Here is a 14,145-nt window from a genome sequence, read left to right on the forward strand (position 1 = left end):
CAGAAAGAAAAACAATCAATGTAACAGAAAGGCAACCCTGCTGGTTAGATCACCTCACTCACTTTTCCCTCCCTCCCTCCCTTTCTCTCTCTCCACCCCCTCTGTTTCACCACCTCCCTCCTCCTCCTCCTCCTCCTGCCCTCTCTCACTCCGTCTCTCTCTCTCCACCTCCCTTCTCTTCCCCTCATCCCTGTAGCTGGTGCTTGTGATTGAACAGGAGACAGTGCTCCTCTTTACCTTGTCCATCACTCCCTCCCTCCCTCTCCCTCCCTCCCTCCCTCCCTCCCTCCCTCCCTCCCTCCCTCCCTCCCTCCCTCCCTCCCTCCCTCCCTCCCTCCCTCCCTCCCTCCCTCCCTCCCGTAAGATTAGAACTCGGCAAACTCCTTGGCACATTTCTCAGAGAAGGACACTCTGATCTCCTCCTCCTCGTAGTCGTCGAAGTTGCTGGTGTCTCCTGGCCCTTTGAACTTGGGGACGAATGGAGCCTCCACCTTAAAACACACACACGTCAGATAGATCAGAAGAGCCACTTGACCTCCTACCCCCTTCCGAAACCTTAAGCCAACTTTCCAAACACACACACTCACAATGCCTCACATACACGTGCTCTCTCTCTCCCTCCCCCTCTCTATGCCCCTCCCTCTCACACGCACACACACACACACCTTCCTCTGGTAGATGGCGATCCAGTCGGTGGTGGCGAACCACTTGTGGCTCTTGATGTCGTTCACGCCGTTCTTCAGGTTCCCGTAGCGTTTGGTCAGGTCCACCTGCAGCAGGTTCCTCAGCAGGTCCTTCAGGTCGGAGCTGAAGTGGGACGGGAAGCGCACCTGGGGAGGGGAGGGGTGTTAGTGGGATGGGCATAGCTCAGTGGTGGAGCATCTTACCGCAGGTCAAAGAGGTCCCAGGTTCAAATCCTCCTGTTTATGTTGTGTGGATTCTTAAGAAGTGTTCAGTTACATTGGATGCACCCTGCACGGCTGCAGACCGGCATGGCTGCAGCCTGACCAGGCAGGGGGGTTGGGTGTGTCTGGCTGGAAGCCGTCTTGTGTTTGTGACATCCAGTCAAAAGCTGCTGGAATGGGAGGGTGTGTCGTGTTAAGGTGTGTCGTGTTAAGGTGTGTCGTGTTAAGGTGTGTCGTGTTAAGGTGTGTCGTGTTAAGGTGTGTCGTGTTAAGGTGTGTCGTGTTAAGGTGTGTCGTGTTAAGGTGTGTCGTGTTAAGGTGTGTCGTGTTAAGGTGTGTCGTGTTAAGGTGTGTGTGCTCACCTTCCCTGAAACGATCTTCTCGTAGATCTGGATGGGCTGGTCAGCAAAGAAGGGAGGGTATCCTGCAGCCATTTCATATATGAGCACCCCCAGAGCCCACCAGTCTACTGCCTTGTTGTACCCCTGGAGGGGGGAGGGGAGGGAGGGGGGAGGTAGGGGGGAAAGAGGGGGGAGGTAAGGGGGAGGGGAGGGAGGGGGGAGGGGTAAGGGGGAGAAAGGGGGGAGGTAGGGAGGAGAGAGGGGCGAATAAGAACGACTTGCGTGTAGGAGTAGTGAGAACATTACAGAAAAGCGGAGAAAAACATCTGTCAGAGTCCGCCATCTTGGCTCTTTGGAGGCGGCTGCAGAGAAACCACAGTGACTCCAGAGCCACTGGGATAGTCCGCCATGTTGGCTCACCTTGCTGAGGATAATCTCTGGAGCCAGGTACTCTGGGGTGCCACACAGCGTCCAGGTCCGCCCCTTCACACGCTTGGCAAAACCAAAGTCAGTCACCTGGGAGAGAAAAAAGGAAATAAACGAACGGAGAGAGACAGAAAGAGATAGAATGATGGAGAGAGAGGGGGAGACAAACAGAGAGAAATAAGAGAGAACGGGAGAAAAGTAGAGAGGGAAGAAGAGAAAATGAAAAATGTTGTCCTGGCAAACTGCTATACCACATTTAACCAGTGGGGGGCAGCAGAGACTGTGCTATAGATAACTGCTGGAGGATCCAAAGGGATGTGACCAGAGCATTTATTAGACATTCTCTGGATGTGACCAATACACCCAGTGAAGAAAAATGAACACAGTAGATTATGTCAGGCCAGGTAGAGAACATTATCAACAGTCACATGTCAATTAAGTATAAATGGCCCCATTCAAAATGAATCGCATGGTGTTGTGTTAGCTTCCCACTGTCACCATAAGTGACATTGCTTTTAAAAAGGACAATACAAATACATTTGTATTTGATTTGATAAGTGTTTTAGCCAGAAGGAGATCAGTTTAACTGTAAAATGACATCTGACTTATGTTGTTTCATGCTGTGAACTTTGTGGTCTTTTGTCATGCTAATATAATATAATAATGTATTATATTGTCATGCCAAGCTATATGACTCTCTAAGGCTAAGCTATCTGTGTGTGGGCTACCCATTTATTGTGCTAAGCTATAGGCTAAGACCTCATTATGCTAAGCTATGTAACTGTAATTCTAATGTAACTGTGTGTGTAGTTTATTGTCATGCTAAACTATGTAGCTGTTATGCTAATATATCTAGGTGTAGTCTATTGTCATGCTAAGCTATGTAGCTGTTATGCTAATCTATCTGCGTGTAGTCAGATGGCTGAGCGGTGAGGGAGTCGGGCTAGTAATCAGAAGGTTGCCGGATTGATTCCCCACCGTGCCAAATGACGTTGTGTCCTTTGGCAAGGCACTTCACCCTACTTGCCTCAGGGGGAATGTCCCTGTACTTACTGTAAGTCGCTCTGGATAAGAGCGTCTGCTAAATGACTAAATGTGAAGTCTAATGTCTTGCTAACATAGATAATGCTAAGCTAGCAGGTGGCGTGTGGCTCACCTGGATGTATCCCTGCTGGTCTATGAGCAGATTCTCAGGTTTCAGGTCTCTGTAGATCAGGTCCAGGGCGTGCAGGTACTCAAAGGTCAGCACGATTTGAGCCGCATAGAAACGAGCGTGAGGCTCGCTGCACACACACACACACGCACGCACGCACACACAGGCAAGCACGTGAGGGACAGTGACTATTTGCGTGTTCTTGACAGAATTAAATTAAAAAAGGACAGGCATTAAAAAAAAAACGAGTGTGTTGTGTTGTTCTCTAGTGCCCAGCTCGACACAGAAGTACACACACACACACACACACACACGTGCACACACACACGCACGTACCTGAACCTGCCGATTCGTCGTAGATGAGAGAACATCTCTCCCCCGGGCACGTACTCCATCACCATATACAGGTTAGTGTTGTCCTGGGGGGCAGAGGACCAGTTACACACATACACATGTCCACCTACACACACATACACATGTCCACCTACACACACCTACACATGTCCACCTACACACACCTACACATGTCCACCTACACACACCTACACATGTCCACCTACACACACATACACATGTCCACCTACACACACATACACATGTCCACCTACACACACATACACATGTCCACCTACACACACATACACATGTCCACCTACACACACCTACACATGTCCACCTACACACACCTACACATGTCCACCTACACATGTCCACCTACACACACATACACAAGTCCACCCATATACACTCCTCCACACACACACACACCGGTACCTTGAAGGAGTACTCTACTCGCACCAGGAAGGGGAAACTGACAGCCTGCAGAATCCTTTTCTCATTTAGAGTGTGTTCTATCTGTTTCAGCTTTACCACCTAGAGACAGAGCGAGCGAATGAGGCGGGGCAGGGAGGGAGAGAGAGAAAGAAACAGTCAGACAGGAGAGAAAGAGAGAGACGGGGGATAGACAGGGGAATAATGAGAGAGAAAGAGAGGTACAGAAGTAACAAAACATAATCCCAAACTCATTTAGTTTATTTTTACTTGATTTTACACAGATTTATCCAGCCAAAATAATTGTGTCCTGATTCACTGTTGGATGTACTTTTTATCAACAGATCATTTACAGTCAACAAAGGTCACTGGAATGGGCCAAATAAGATGACCCTTGACCCTTGACCCCTGCCCCTGACCTTCTGCTTGTTGAGGATTTTCATGGCGTAGTGTTGTCCTGTGTCGCCATGCTTGACCAGCATCACGCGGCCAAACGAACCGGTTCCCAGAGTTTTCAACCTTTCAAACTGCTCCAGACATGCTGTGTTCTGTTCACACACACACACACACACACACACACACACCACAGGATTTAATACACAGGATTGAACACACACGTGCGCATGATCACATATGCAGGTGTACACACTATTGTGTTGATGCACACAAGGACTTGGGTCGACCATCTACAGTTGAACCAGTATATCTTCATTCAGACATGATCACTATCTGCTCAGTATCTTAAATCTCTTCAACATCGTAGCTGTTGCTGCTGCTCACAGTATTCTTCCAGTCACTCCCTCAATCACGCCACACACACGAACAACAGGCAATCATACACACACACAGGCCGACACACACACACACAGGCCAACACACCCACACACACACACACACACACACACACACCCACCCACCCACCCACCCACCCACCCACCCACCCACACACCCACCCACACACACACACACCCACACACACACCCACACACCCACACCCACACCCACACCCACACACACACACACACACACACACACACACACACACACACACACACACACACACACACACACACACACACACACACGCCCCCACACACACACACACACACACACACACACACACACACACACACACACACACACACCCACACACACACACACACACACACACACACACACACACACACACACACACACACTAACCTGTGCAGGGTTCTCCCATTTCTTCAGGAAGTCCTCTTTGGCTTCAGCAAGGAACTCCTTGACTGTGGAGCACAAACATGCTGTCATCACCCTGACCTGTGAGTGCTTAAAGTAGATCTGTAACAGGGTATACAGTCAGCTCAATGTTAGTCTGAATAAGTGCACCTCTTCCACTCTTATATTCCCTCTTTGCTGCCCTCTGACTGTGCTGACCTTCTCTGGGGCTCCTTCTCTCTCTCCGTCCCACAAAGTTATGTCCACGCTCTCAGTCTCTCTGTCGCCCCAGTATCTCAACACTTCTGACCTTTCCTCCATCTCTCTTCCTCCCTTCATCTCTCTCTCCCTCATCTCTCCCTCCATCTTTCTCTCTCCCTCATCACCTCTCTCTCTCCATTTCTCAGTCCTTTTTCCACAGGTTGTATGACTAAGTAACACCTGGATGAGAGGGGACAACCTCTCATTAGAGACCTGTTGCTACATCTCATTGATGCACACGCACACGCACACACGCACGCACACACACACACACACGCACGTCACATGGGTGCTGTGACAGCATCTGTTAGGGATATGGCAGTTCTTTCACCTGTCCTACAAAACCTTCATGTCTACTCTGAGCCACATGACCTCTTCTGAACCCGGGCCAGACACCAGGCCTTGTCCAAGCCCAGTATCCAGAACACCAGCGACATATCTGAGCTTTGCATAACGAACTCTATCTCTGACACATTCAGCTGAATAACAAAGCGGCTTCCAAAGCCGAAATTGCAGACGATAAATCACTCACACACCGCTGCATTCACCACGCCTGCTGAGTTTCAAACTAACGTTGTATTTGGTGTGTAACTTAATGCAAATCTACAACATATTCAAGACTGATACGGTTTTACCGCTGCCTTCTGGGTCTGGGGCTAGCCGGTAGTCTGGTGTAATAGATCTGACACATACAGCCGTCGGATGCGACAGTGCGGCCACCGGTGAAACCGCGCATTCCCTCCGGTAGCTATACGTACCGCTCTCCATCTCGCCGCCCTTCCTAGCCGTGGGCGCGTTGCCCATGATGGCAGGCCGTCGACGGCTGATCCGTGGCTCCCTATTCGCCCTGCAGTCTCCACGACCCGGTCCGAGAGGCACTCGCTTCGGCCCGTTGTCTTAAACGGCTGGTTCAAAGCTGTTTGACAGCTGTTACAATCTATAATAGCCGTGCGCTCACCTGCTCAACGGAAAAAGGGGTCGTTAAACTGAGAAGAAACGCTATATTCCAAGCTGAAGGTAGGTAGGAGATATGTCTGTGATAAATTCGTTCACTGATGCGTCGCTGGATCGCCAGGCCGAATCCAGCGCATCTAGCTAGCCCGACGCGGGTCCCCTGTCCGCCTGTGCCTCCTCGCAGCCCCCGCGAGGCCCCCCGGCTCCCCGCCTCTCCCCAGTGCAAATATGGCGTTTCGTACAGCTGGAACAGACCGTGCGCCAAACCTAAAGCCCTGACCCGGTTCCGAGATAGTCGTTGCACTGGACCCAGCGATGACGAGAAATCACCCAAATCAACACTACTCCCCAATAGGTGTCGGAGAGGAGCCAACTGAAGGAACTACAGTCTAGTAAACGTCCCGCCCCTATACAGCATCGATTCGCCGATCCTTGATTGACAATCAGATGAGAAAACGGTATGGATTGGACGAGTGTTTGCTTGTCATCTTTTTAAAGGGGTTGATTGGTTTATTTCCCAACTGTCGACGATAAACGATCCCGCCCTCCCATGGAGCAGTCAGTGACGTTACAGATTATTTTCCTCTTGAAGACGCACACTCCCATTTCTCTCTCTCTCGATTTCTAATTGGTCTAGGGGCCACATTCGTAGGCGGGCCCGTTCGTTTGGAGCACTTCCATTGGCAGGCAGCATCAGAAATGGCCTCGCGTACCCTCCTCCCTCGCGTCTTTTTCATGATTGGTCAAGTGACGGAAAACAGGGGCTATTTTTAGGAACGTTGGTCAGAATTGAGTGCACGAGGCAACTATTGTGGAAGAAATCAAGTTACGAGACGATGCACGGGCCACCCCGATTCTTCCCTGCTTGTAATAGGCCTACAATAGCGCAATACCACATTGTAATGACCAGCAGTGTTGACAGTTCATGCTAACGCACTCATAGCCTCCACACCGACAACAAAGATTAGCCCCACCCTTCGTGCTATCTGAGCGTGCCGCGGTAGTACAAGATGAGTGGTTGTGAACTGATAACAGTTTAACGCATAAAGGAACGTCACCTCGAAGGTCGCGTGAAGGGATTACATTTAACTTGGCGCCCATGATCCAGTCCAGAGTATGACTCAAAAGCTGTTTAGGGTGTGTATCTACGGATGGAGAGGGTATTTTTAGTTCATTCATGAAATGGAAGATGAAAAGGTGTGCAGACTACCCTCCTCTTGCTCTCCTACTGCAGTTGCTAAGCAACAAGAGGAAAACCGTGGAGTGAACAGGAGAGACGTGCAGCGTTTTATGAATGGATCAGATTCGGAGTGTGTGTGTGTGTGTGTGTGATGAGGGGGGAGGGAAGGAAACAAGACTGTGCTTACAAAAACAACAAAAGTTTATTCTGGCACCACTGTAACAAACAATGCATCGTCAAAAAAGTGTCAAATGGTAAATGGGGAAATAAGCGCTATGTACAGCAATTGACGACCAAACCAATCATGTGTGTGTGTGTGTGTGTGTGTGTGGCAGCTGAGGAAAGGCTGTGATCCAATCCCGTCTGCTTACTGAAGACATCACACCAAGCAGGAACAGAAAGCCTGGCCAACCTGGTGACACCTCCACCACACTCCTGATCCTCCCTGGTGACACCTCCACCACACTCCTGATCCTCCCTGGTGACACCTCCACCCTGCTCCTGATCCTCCCTGGTGACACCTCCACCCTACTCCTGATCCTCCCTGGTGACACCTCCACCCTACTCCTGATCCTCCCTGGTGACACCTCCACCCTACTCCTGATCCTCCCTGGTGACACCTCCACCCTACTCCTGATCCTCCCTGGTGACACCTCCACCACACTCCTGATCCTCCCTGGTGACACCTCCACCCTACTCCTGATCCTCCCTGGTGACACCTCCACCCTACTCCTGATCCTCCCTGGTGACACCTCCACCCTACTCCTGATCCTCCCTGGTGACACCTCCACCACACTCCTGATCCTCCCTGGTGACACCTCCACCCTACTCCTGATCCTCCCTGGTGACACCTCCACCACACTCCTGATCCTCCCTGGTGACACCTCCACCCTACTCCTGATCCTCCCTGGTGACACCTCCACCCTACTCCTGATCCTCCCTGGTGACACCTCCACCACACTCCTGATCCTCCCTGGTGACACCTCCACCACACTCCTGATCCTCCCTGGTGACACCTCCACCCTGCTCCTAATCCAAGTGCATTCTCATTCCAGTAGTTATCAGACGGCTGCTCAGACCAATCCAGGAAGTTGTGACCGGTGTTGGAGTGACGGCAAAGGACAGGGTGTGTGTGGGGTGACAGCGCACTGCGCTACCCCCATCTCCCCTGGAAAAGATTAAATAAGAAGCTCTGCAGAAGCCCAGACTCTCACCTGGCCAGTAGATGTCTCTAGGAGGACATGTTGGAGGGGTTCAGGGAGCCATGAAGGGAGGGCGGAGCCATGAAGGGAGGGTGGAGCCATGAAGGGAAGGCGGAGCCATGGAGGGAGGGCGGAGCCATGGAGGGAGGGCGGAGCCATGGAGGGAGGGCGGAGCCATGGAGGGAGGGCGGAGCCATGAAGGGAGGGCAGAGCCAGGAAGGGAGGGCAGAGCCAGCAGGATAGTCAGGGTAGTAGTGACACAAAGGAAGGTCTTGGCTGTGGAGACAGCACCTCCTAGTGGCCAGGTGGACCACCTGTCTGACCAGGGCCTGATGGAACAGCCAGGGGAAGGCAATGCACGTGACTGTGAGTATGTGTGTGTGTGTTTGCACTAGACTTTTGTTTTGTGTGTTTGTTACTTAAAAAAAAAAAAAAAAGATGTGCCTATCATTGCATGTCTTCACAATAAAGACGCCATCTTTTGTTTGTGACTTGTTGTGTTTGACACCCACAACCTGCTAGGGCTGAATCAAAGAGCTCAGGTCTGGGTGTGAGTGTTGCGTTCGAAAGAAAGTCTGTATCCTTGTGTGTGTCCTACAGACAGTCCATGGAGTTGTCTGGCATGATGCCCAGGGGCGGAGCTTTGCCGGGCAGACACGAAGGAGGAAGCATGCTGCTGCTGTTGGGGGAGGGGTCGACGTTCTCACAGTCCTCCATCTTCTCAGCACTGCCTTCCCAGGTGATGTGGAAACGGGTGACGCGGGGGTTGGACGCCAGAATGTTCCTCTGGAGCTGGGAGAGAGAGGAGGGGAGAGAGAGAGGAGGGGAGAGAGAGAGAGAGAGAGAGAGAGAGAGAGAGAGAGAGAGAGAGAGGAGGGAGAGAGAGGAGAGGAGAGAGAGAGGAGGGGAGAGAGAGGAGGGGAGAGAGAAGGGGAGAGAGAAAGGGAGAGAGAGAGGAGGGGAGAGAGAGAGGAGGGGAGAGAGAGAGGAGGGGGAGAGAGAGAGGGGGAGAAAGAGGAGGGGAGAGAGAGAGGAGGGAGAGAGAGGGTGGTGGTGGAGAAAGAGGAGGGGAGAGGGTGGTGGGGAGAGAGGGGAGGTGTTAGTGTATTATGCTGTATGCATTTGTGTGAGTGTTATACCTGTGTGTGTGTGGGTTATACCTGTGTGTGTGTGTGTGTGGGTTATACCTGTGTGTAGTTTGGTTTGAGGGGTGGGTTCTCCCGTAGTTCAGGGTCTGTGTACTCGTTGTTGACGTAGTAACCGATGCGAATGAACTCCTGACCGCGGTACGTGCAGGTGATGAGCGCCACGGTAACGCCCACAGCATCACTCTCTGGGATCAGACCTGTGTTGGGCGCGTCGGCCTGGGGGAACAAAGGATTGAAGAATAAGGAGAGGGACGTGTGAGAGGACAGAGATCGTTCACAAAATTACACTTTCATACTGCAACACACAAATACAGAAGACGAATATTCATGTAAAACATCTTGGGCGCCTAAGAATTCAGACGGTTCTGTATGTGCGGATGAGTAGTCACCTGAAAGACAAACATGTGTCTGCCGGCGGGCACGGGCCCCACCAACACTGAGTCCAGGGTTTGATCGTATTCCTCACTTTCTGCTGACCCAACGTAGATGATTTTCCACTCCAGATCTAACACACGTGCGCGCGCGCACACACACACATATACACACACACACGTCCTTTAGCTGTTTAGACACTGGGTTACATCCTCGTTGGAAGATAAAAACATGAAGAAAAACACGGTTTGTAAAGAGCTCAATCTAGTGTTTATGATGAAAGTAGGCTAACTGATCGTGGAACATTAAAAACGTTTTTAGTTCGATTCATATGATCGATTACGGACGGCAGAGACCCCGGAAAAACACGAGTTTTAGCCTATAAAGTCAATCGTTGGAGGAGGTACGCCTGTGTTGTTGCTAGGACACATACCCCGCTGCCGCCAAATTCCAAATGAGTGTAATGTAGCGCCGAAAACAACAAGATACAAAATATTAAAACCGAAAGACTGGAAATGAAAGTGAAAACTTGTTAGGAGATAAGTAACGTGTTTTGTCGTCTACATAAGGCCACTTTGAATGAACTACTTTGCAACCCATCCTTGCTCAGTATGTCATTATATTTCTAGCTAGCTGTTACTGTATGCTCACCTTCTGGTAAATCCTCCATGCATTCGAACGTGATCTCGAACTGAAACGGATTTCCGAAAGGACTCGGATTGTCCAACACAGCGACATTAAGAACCTGAACCTTGGCCATGCCTACACTGGCGTTGTTTAAGATGGAAAATATACAACTAACTGTTCACAAACGGCAGAGTTGCCGTGAGTTCACAATTGTTATGTGTTGCTAGCTTAAAAAGAAGATGACGTTCACTCTTGTTGTAAATTAAATGTAAAAAGGATAGCTTTTCCTTTTCTTTTTTTTTTTACTCCCGCCAGGACAGTGAACATGAACAACGGAAGTGGTTTGTGTGACGACAACGACAACGCAAGCAGCTGCTTCGTTTCTACAACGCTAAGTGGCGGCCGGCATCCAACCTTATCGACACTCGATAGCCACCTACTGGATTGGAGTTAGGGTCAAAAAAATTGAAATCTGTATTTGTATTTTATTCTAGCCTTCACTTACTGAACATCTAAGCAGTGACCGTCAGTCTTGTAACTTTATGCTCTCACGCTCATCACCAATACCTTTCTTTTCTCGCAGACAGCTCAAAACCACATCCGTTTTTCTCAGCTTTTCTGTGATGGTCTCACTACTCCTGCACACAAGTCGTTCTTATTCGTGTGTCCCCCCAGACTCCCTGAATGCTAGAACATTTAATTTAATACAAACGTGTAATCTAGTCATAATTTTTATATTCTCCTAAAAAAAAGTGAAGACACTGTTCTGAAAGTCATAGCCCTATAAAAATCTTTTCAGCGCAGGTGTCAATTCAAAAGTGTTATATTTTCAAAAAATACAGGGACCTGCTTATTCATTCATCTGCTTGTGTAAAATTCCATTCAACATACCTTTCAAAATTCTGACAAGTTGAATATTAAAATGTGATTATATAGTAAGTAAATGACAACATACATCTGTTAGAAGCAAGAATTTTACTTTAATTATCATTTCCGCCAAAGCAGGGGGGTGCCATGGTAACCACACGTCGCTGACTGTGCCAATGTGAAACACAAACTTACATTTTAGCTGGCATTTTATTTTATCACATGTAATTATTTAACAAATCATTTTAGAATCCAACAATTGGCAAAATTGGGCAGACAGTAGGCGGACATTTTGGAAACTTCCACCCAGACTTATTTTTGAGGGCAGCCTTCAATCTTCTGCTCAGTCACCAGCTTTTCCAGCCCCCTACAGGTCTGCCGGTAGGGCTGTTTCGGGCACTCTTCCGGTGTGGGCCAGTACTCCACCCAGGTCTGTTCACCCAGGACATACTGGTACTCAACACTGCAAACACACACACACATTATGTACAGTGGTACAGTAACTCCAACATACACATATTCTCTAGTAAGACAGGTTTCCAGGAACAGGGACATACACTGCATTCTCTCTCTCTCTCTCTCTCTCTCTCTCTCTCTCTCTCTCTCTCTCTCTCTCTCTCTCTCTCTCTCTCTCTCTCTCTCTCTCTCTCTCTCTCACACACACACACACACACACACACACTCACTTGGCTCCCTCTCTGGGTTTATAGACGTCCTTGGAGACACCCATGAGGAGGTACGTTTTCCCCTCCTGAAGGTCCAGACTTTCTCTGCAGAGAGCAAAGGCCACAAACTCACGCAGATTTCCATTCGCACCCTTATCAATACCTGGATGAAAGATGGAGGGAAGTGAGAGTAGAGGAGAGAGGGAGCAAGAGAGGATATGGAGGAAGGAGAAAAGGATGTATGAGGGGGCCACATTAATCTACATGTACTGGTTGATTTAGTTTAAGAGTGATTGGTTGAAGCTCTGGTTGTGATTTAGTAAAACCAACAGGAGAAAGGCTTCGCAAAGCTACCTCCTTTGAGGACGTCCACTATCCTCATGGTGTACATGTCGGTTGTGGAATCTGGAACCATCTTCTCCATTCGGACTTTGAAGACTGGAAACACAGGGCAGGATGGAGAGAGGAGATAAGTGAGGGAAACTCTCTCTCTCTCTCTCTCTCTCTCTCTCTCTCTCTCTCTCTCTCTCTCTCTCTCTCTCTCTCTCTCTCTCTCTCTCTCTCTCTCTCTCTCTCTCTCTCTCTCTCTCTCTCTCTCTCTCTCTCTCTCTCTCTCACTCTCTCTTACCATAATCCACTGCCCGGTCTTTTGTGACCTCACAAGCCTTGTCAGAACGGTCGCTATCTTCTAACCCCAGCTTCTTCTGCATGCTGCAGTTCTCTGGGAAGACAAACCAACAGAACAAGGTATATTTGATTGTAAAAATAGTGGAAAATAGTGGTCCTTAGTAACCATGGAGTGCTTCTGATGGGCTTGAAATGGGTCTATGAACATGTTCCACAACTTTTTAGCACTGTGATTGTGATTAGGTTTACCTTCAGCACATTTACAGATGCTTTTGTCCTCCCCGGAACACAGTCTCAGAAGGCCTCCATCCGTTCGCTGTGGATGGTAAAACACCCTACAACGGGATTCTGCAAAGCACACACAGACAACCACATATAATATATAGGTTATAGGTGCCCAGTGCCCACTGAATACTTTTGATGGGGGCAAACCTTGAGAACACAGAGGATCATTTGAGATAGAGGAACATGAATGAGATATGAAAGGGAGCTTACTCTGATAATACTCATACACAGTCACTGCTGCAGGTTGTAGGACCCCAACCTTATCAACACTGTGGATCCTGAAGTTCACATGGTCCCATTCTGTGTGAGACACCTAGAGAGAGAGAGGAGGGAGGGAGGGATGGAGGGAGAGAGAGAGAGGAAACAGAGAGAGACGGGATGGAGGGAGAGGATGGAGGGAGAGAGAGGATGGAGAGAGAGAGGATGGAGGGAGAGAGTGAGTGAGTGAGAAGAGAGATAGTCAAAGACAAATAACTTAAATCCATAAATCCACAGGCAGTTGAGGAGGGGAGGATGAAGGTGATTGGTTAAGGAGCCAATGTGGGAGGGGTAAAGGAGACAGTTGAGGAGAAGGTTACCTGATTCAGATAGATAATGAGGGATCCTCTTTCAGACAGAGCCTTGTCCATCTCAAATTTCTCAATGTAGTGATCTTTCCCTTCCTTCAACTACACACAGACACACACGCACAAAAAGATTCGCACATTAATGTGAATTTATTGAACTGAAAATGAGACTAAGGTTGATATTTCAGTGTTTGTTTTTGAGAGAGAGAGAGCAGAGAGAGTGTGTGTGTACCCCAAGTGCCTCACCTTTGACAGATCCCCAAAGTCCACTATGAAGCCAGTTAGCAGGCCAATGTCCAGAACTGACATGGTGGCATCTCTTTCCTGGCTCTTATATCTGCCAGACGTGATGACCAAAGGTAGAGAGAGAGAGAGAGGTAGAGAGAGGTAGAGAGAGAGAAATAGGTAGAGGGAAAAAGGTAGGGAGAGAGGTAGAGAGAGAGAGAGGTAGAGAGAGAGGTAGAGAGAAATAGGTAGAGAGAGAGAGGTAGAGACAGAGAGCAGAAAGGTAGAGAGAGAGAGAGGTAGATAGGGTGAGACAGAGATGTAGACAGAGAGGGAGAGACAGATGTAAAGAGAGAGAGAGGTAGAGGGTGTG

General features: G+C 49.2%; 3 protein-coding genes across 6 annotated transcripts in view; all 3 read right to left on the reverse strand.

The window, feature by feature from the left end:
- Positions 1 to 356: 356 nt before the first annotated feature.
- On the reverse strand, positions 357 to 6,515 carry prkacab (protein kinase, cAMP-dependent, catalytic, alpha, genome duplicate b). 3 transcript variants are annotated; one of them, XM_084685224.1, is made up of 11 exons: positions 6,289 to 6,498; positions 5,813 to 6,012; positions 4,800 to 4,861; positions 4,016 to 4,144; positions 3,600 to 3,698; positions 3,162 to 3,244; positions 2,829 to 2,955; positions 1,667 to 1,762; positions 1,268 to 1,390; positions 666 to 830; positions 357 to 491 (listed from the first exon to the last, which is right to left on the reverse strand). In XM_084685224.1, the coding sequence occupies exons 2-11, from the start codon at positions 5,856 to 5,858 to the stop codon at positions 366 to 368; spliced, it is 1,056 nt and encodes a 351-aa protein (XP_084541350.1). In that variant the 5' UTR covers positions 5,859 to 6,012; positions 6,289 to 6,498; the 3' UTR covers positions 357 to 365. The 3 variants fall into 3 exon arrangements, with proteins under 3 accessions (XP_084541350.1, XP_084541352.1, XP_084541351.1); XM_084685226.1 differs by lacking the exons at positions 357 to 491; positions 666 to 830 and adding an exon at positions 837 to 1,072 and having other exon boundaries at positions 5,813 to 6,515; XM_084685225.1 differs by lacking the exons at positions 357 to 491; positions 666 to 830 and adding an exon at positions 837 to 1,075 and having other exon boundaries at positions 5,813 to 6,515.
- An 856-nt stretch (positions 6,516 to 7,371) lies between these two features.
- Positions 7,372 to 10,696, reverse strand: LOC146237341 (histone chaperone asf1b-B-like). Of its 2 annotated transcripts, XR_014740561.1 has the most exons (5): positions 10,562 to 10,696; positions 9,928 to 10,043; positions 9,578 to 9,754; positions 8,073 to 9,182; positions 7,372 to 8,039 (listed from the first exon to the last, which is right to left on the reverse strand). XR_014740561.1 is itself a non-coding variant. In XM_084685250.1 (4 exons), the coding sequence occupies exons 1-4, from the start codon at positions 10,668 to 10,670 to the stop codon at positions 8,985 to 8,987; spliced, it is 600 nt and encodes a 199-aa protein (XP_084541376.1). In that variant the 5' UTR covers positions 10,671 to 10,696; the 3' UTR covers positions 7,372 to 8,984. The 2 variants fall into 2 exon arrangements, 1 of the variants encoding a protein (XP_084541376.1); XM_084685250.1 differs by having other exon boundaries at positions 7,372 to 9,182.
- Positions 10,697 to 11,497: 801 nt separating this feature from the next.
- LOC146237342 (complement C3-like) overlaps positions 11,498 to 14,145 on the reverse strand; it is a 20,243-nt gene continuing 17,595 nt past the window's right edge. The window contains exons 34-41 of the mRNA XM_084685146.1: positions 13,794 to 13,884; positions 13,560 to 13,649; positions 13,192 to 13,294; positions 12,946 to 13,044; positions 12,698 to 12,790; positions 12,424 to 12,507; positions 12,091 to 12,232; positions 11,498 to 11,867 (exon numbers count right to left, since the gene is read on the reverse strand). Coding sequence (XP_084541272.1) covers positions 11,717 to 11,867; positions 12,091 to 12,232; positions 12,424 to 12,507; positions 12,698 to 12,790; positions 12,946 to 13,044; positions 13,192 to 13,294; positions 13,560 to 13,649; positions 13,794 to 13,884 — 853 coding nt within the window. The 3' untranslated portion in view covers positions 11,498 to 11,716. The remainder of the gene's footprint in view (positions 11,868 to 12,090; positions 12,233 to 12,423; positions 12,508 to 12,697; positions 12,791 to 12,945; positions 13,045 to 13,191; positions 13,295 to 13,559; positions 13,650 to 13,793; positions 13,885 to 14,145) is intronic.

Source organism: Hypomesus nipponensis, chromosome 21 (assembly GCF_054491055.1).
Source record: "Hypomesus nipponensis isolate SF chromosome 21, ASM5449105v1, whole genome shotgun sequence".
Classification (NCBI taxonomy): domain Eukaryota; kingdom Metazoa; phylum Chordata; class Actinopteri; order Osmeriformes; family Osmeridae; genus Hypomesus; species Hypomesus nipponensis.

Bases quoted from the DNA above. Each gene is read 5' to 3' on its own strand.
- prkacab (XM_084685224.1), bottom strand. From the start codon at position 5,858: ATGGGCAACGCGCCCACGGCTAGGAAGGGCGGCGAGATGGAGAGCG. The intron at 4,862-5,812 runs GTACGTATAGCT...TGTGCTCCACAG, and splicing joins GGGCGGCGAGATGGAGAGCG to TCAAGGAGTTCCTTGCTGAA. The intron at 831-1,267 runs GTGAGCACACAC...TCCCCTCCCCAG, and splicing joins AGAAGATCGTTTCAGGGAAG to GTGCGCTTCCCGTCCCACTT.
- LOC146237341 (XM_084685250.1), bottom strand. From the start codon at position 10,670: ATGGCCAAGGTTCAGGTTCTTAATGTCGCTGTGTTGGACAATCCGAGT. The intron at 9,755-9,927 runs GTGACTACTCAT...TTGTTCCCCCAG, and splicing joins GACACATGTTTGTCTTTCAG to GCCGACGCGCCCAACACAGG. The intron at 9,183-9,577 runs GTATAACCCACA...TCTCTCTCCCAG, and splicing joins TCAAACCAAACTACACACAG to CTCCAGAGGAACATTCTGGC.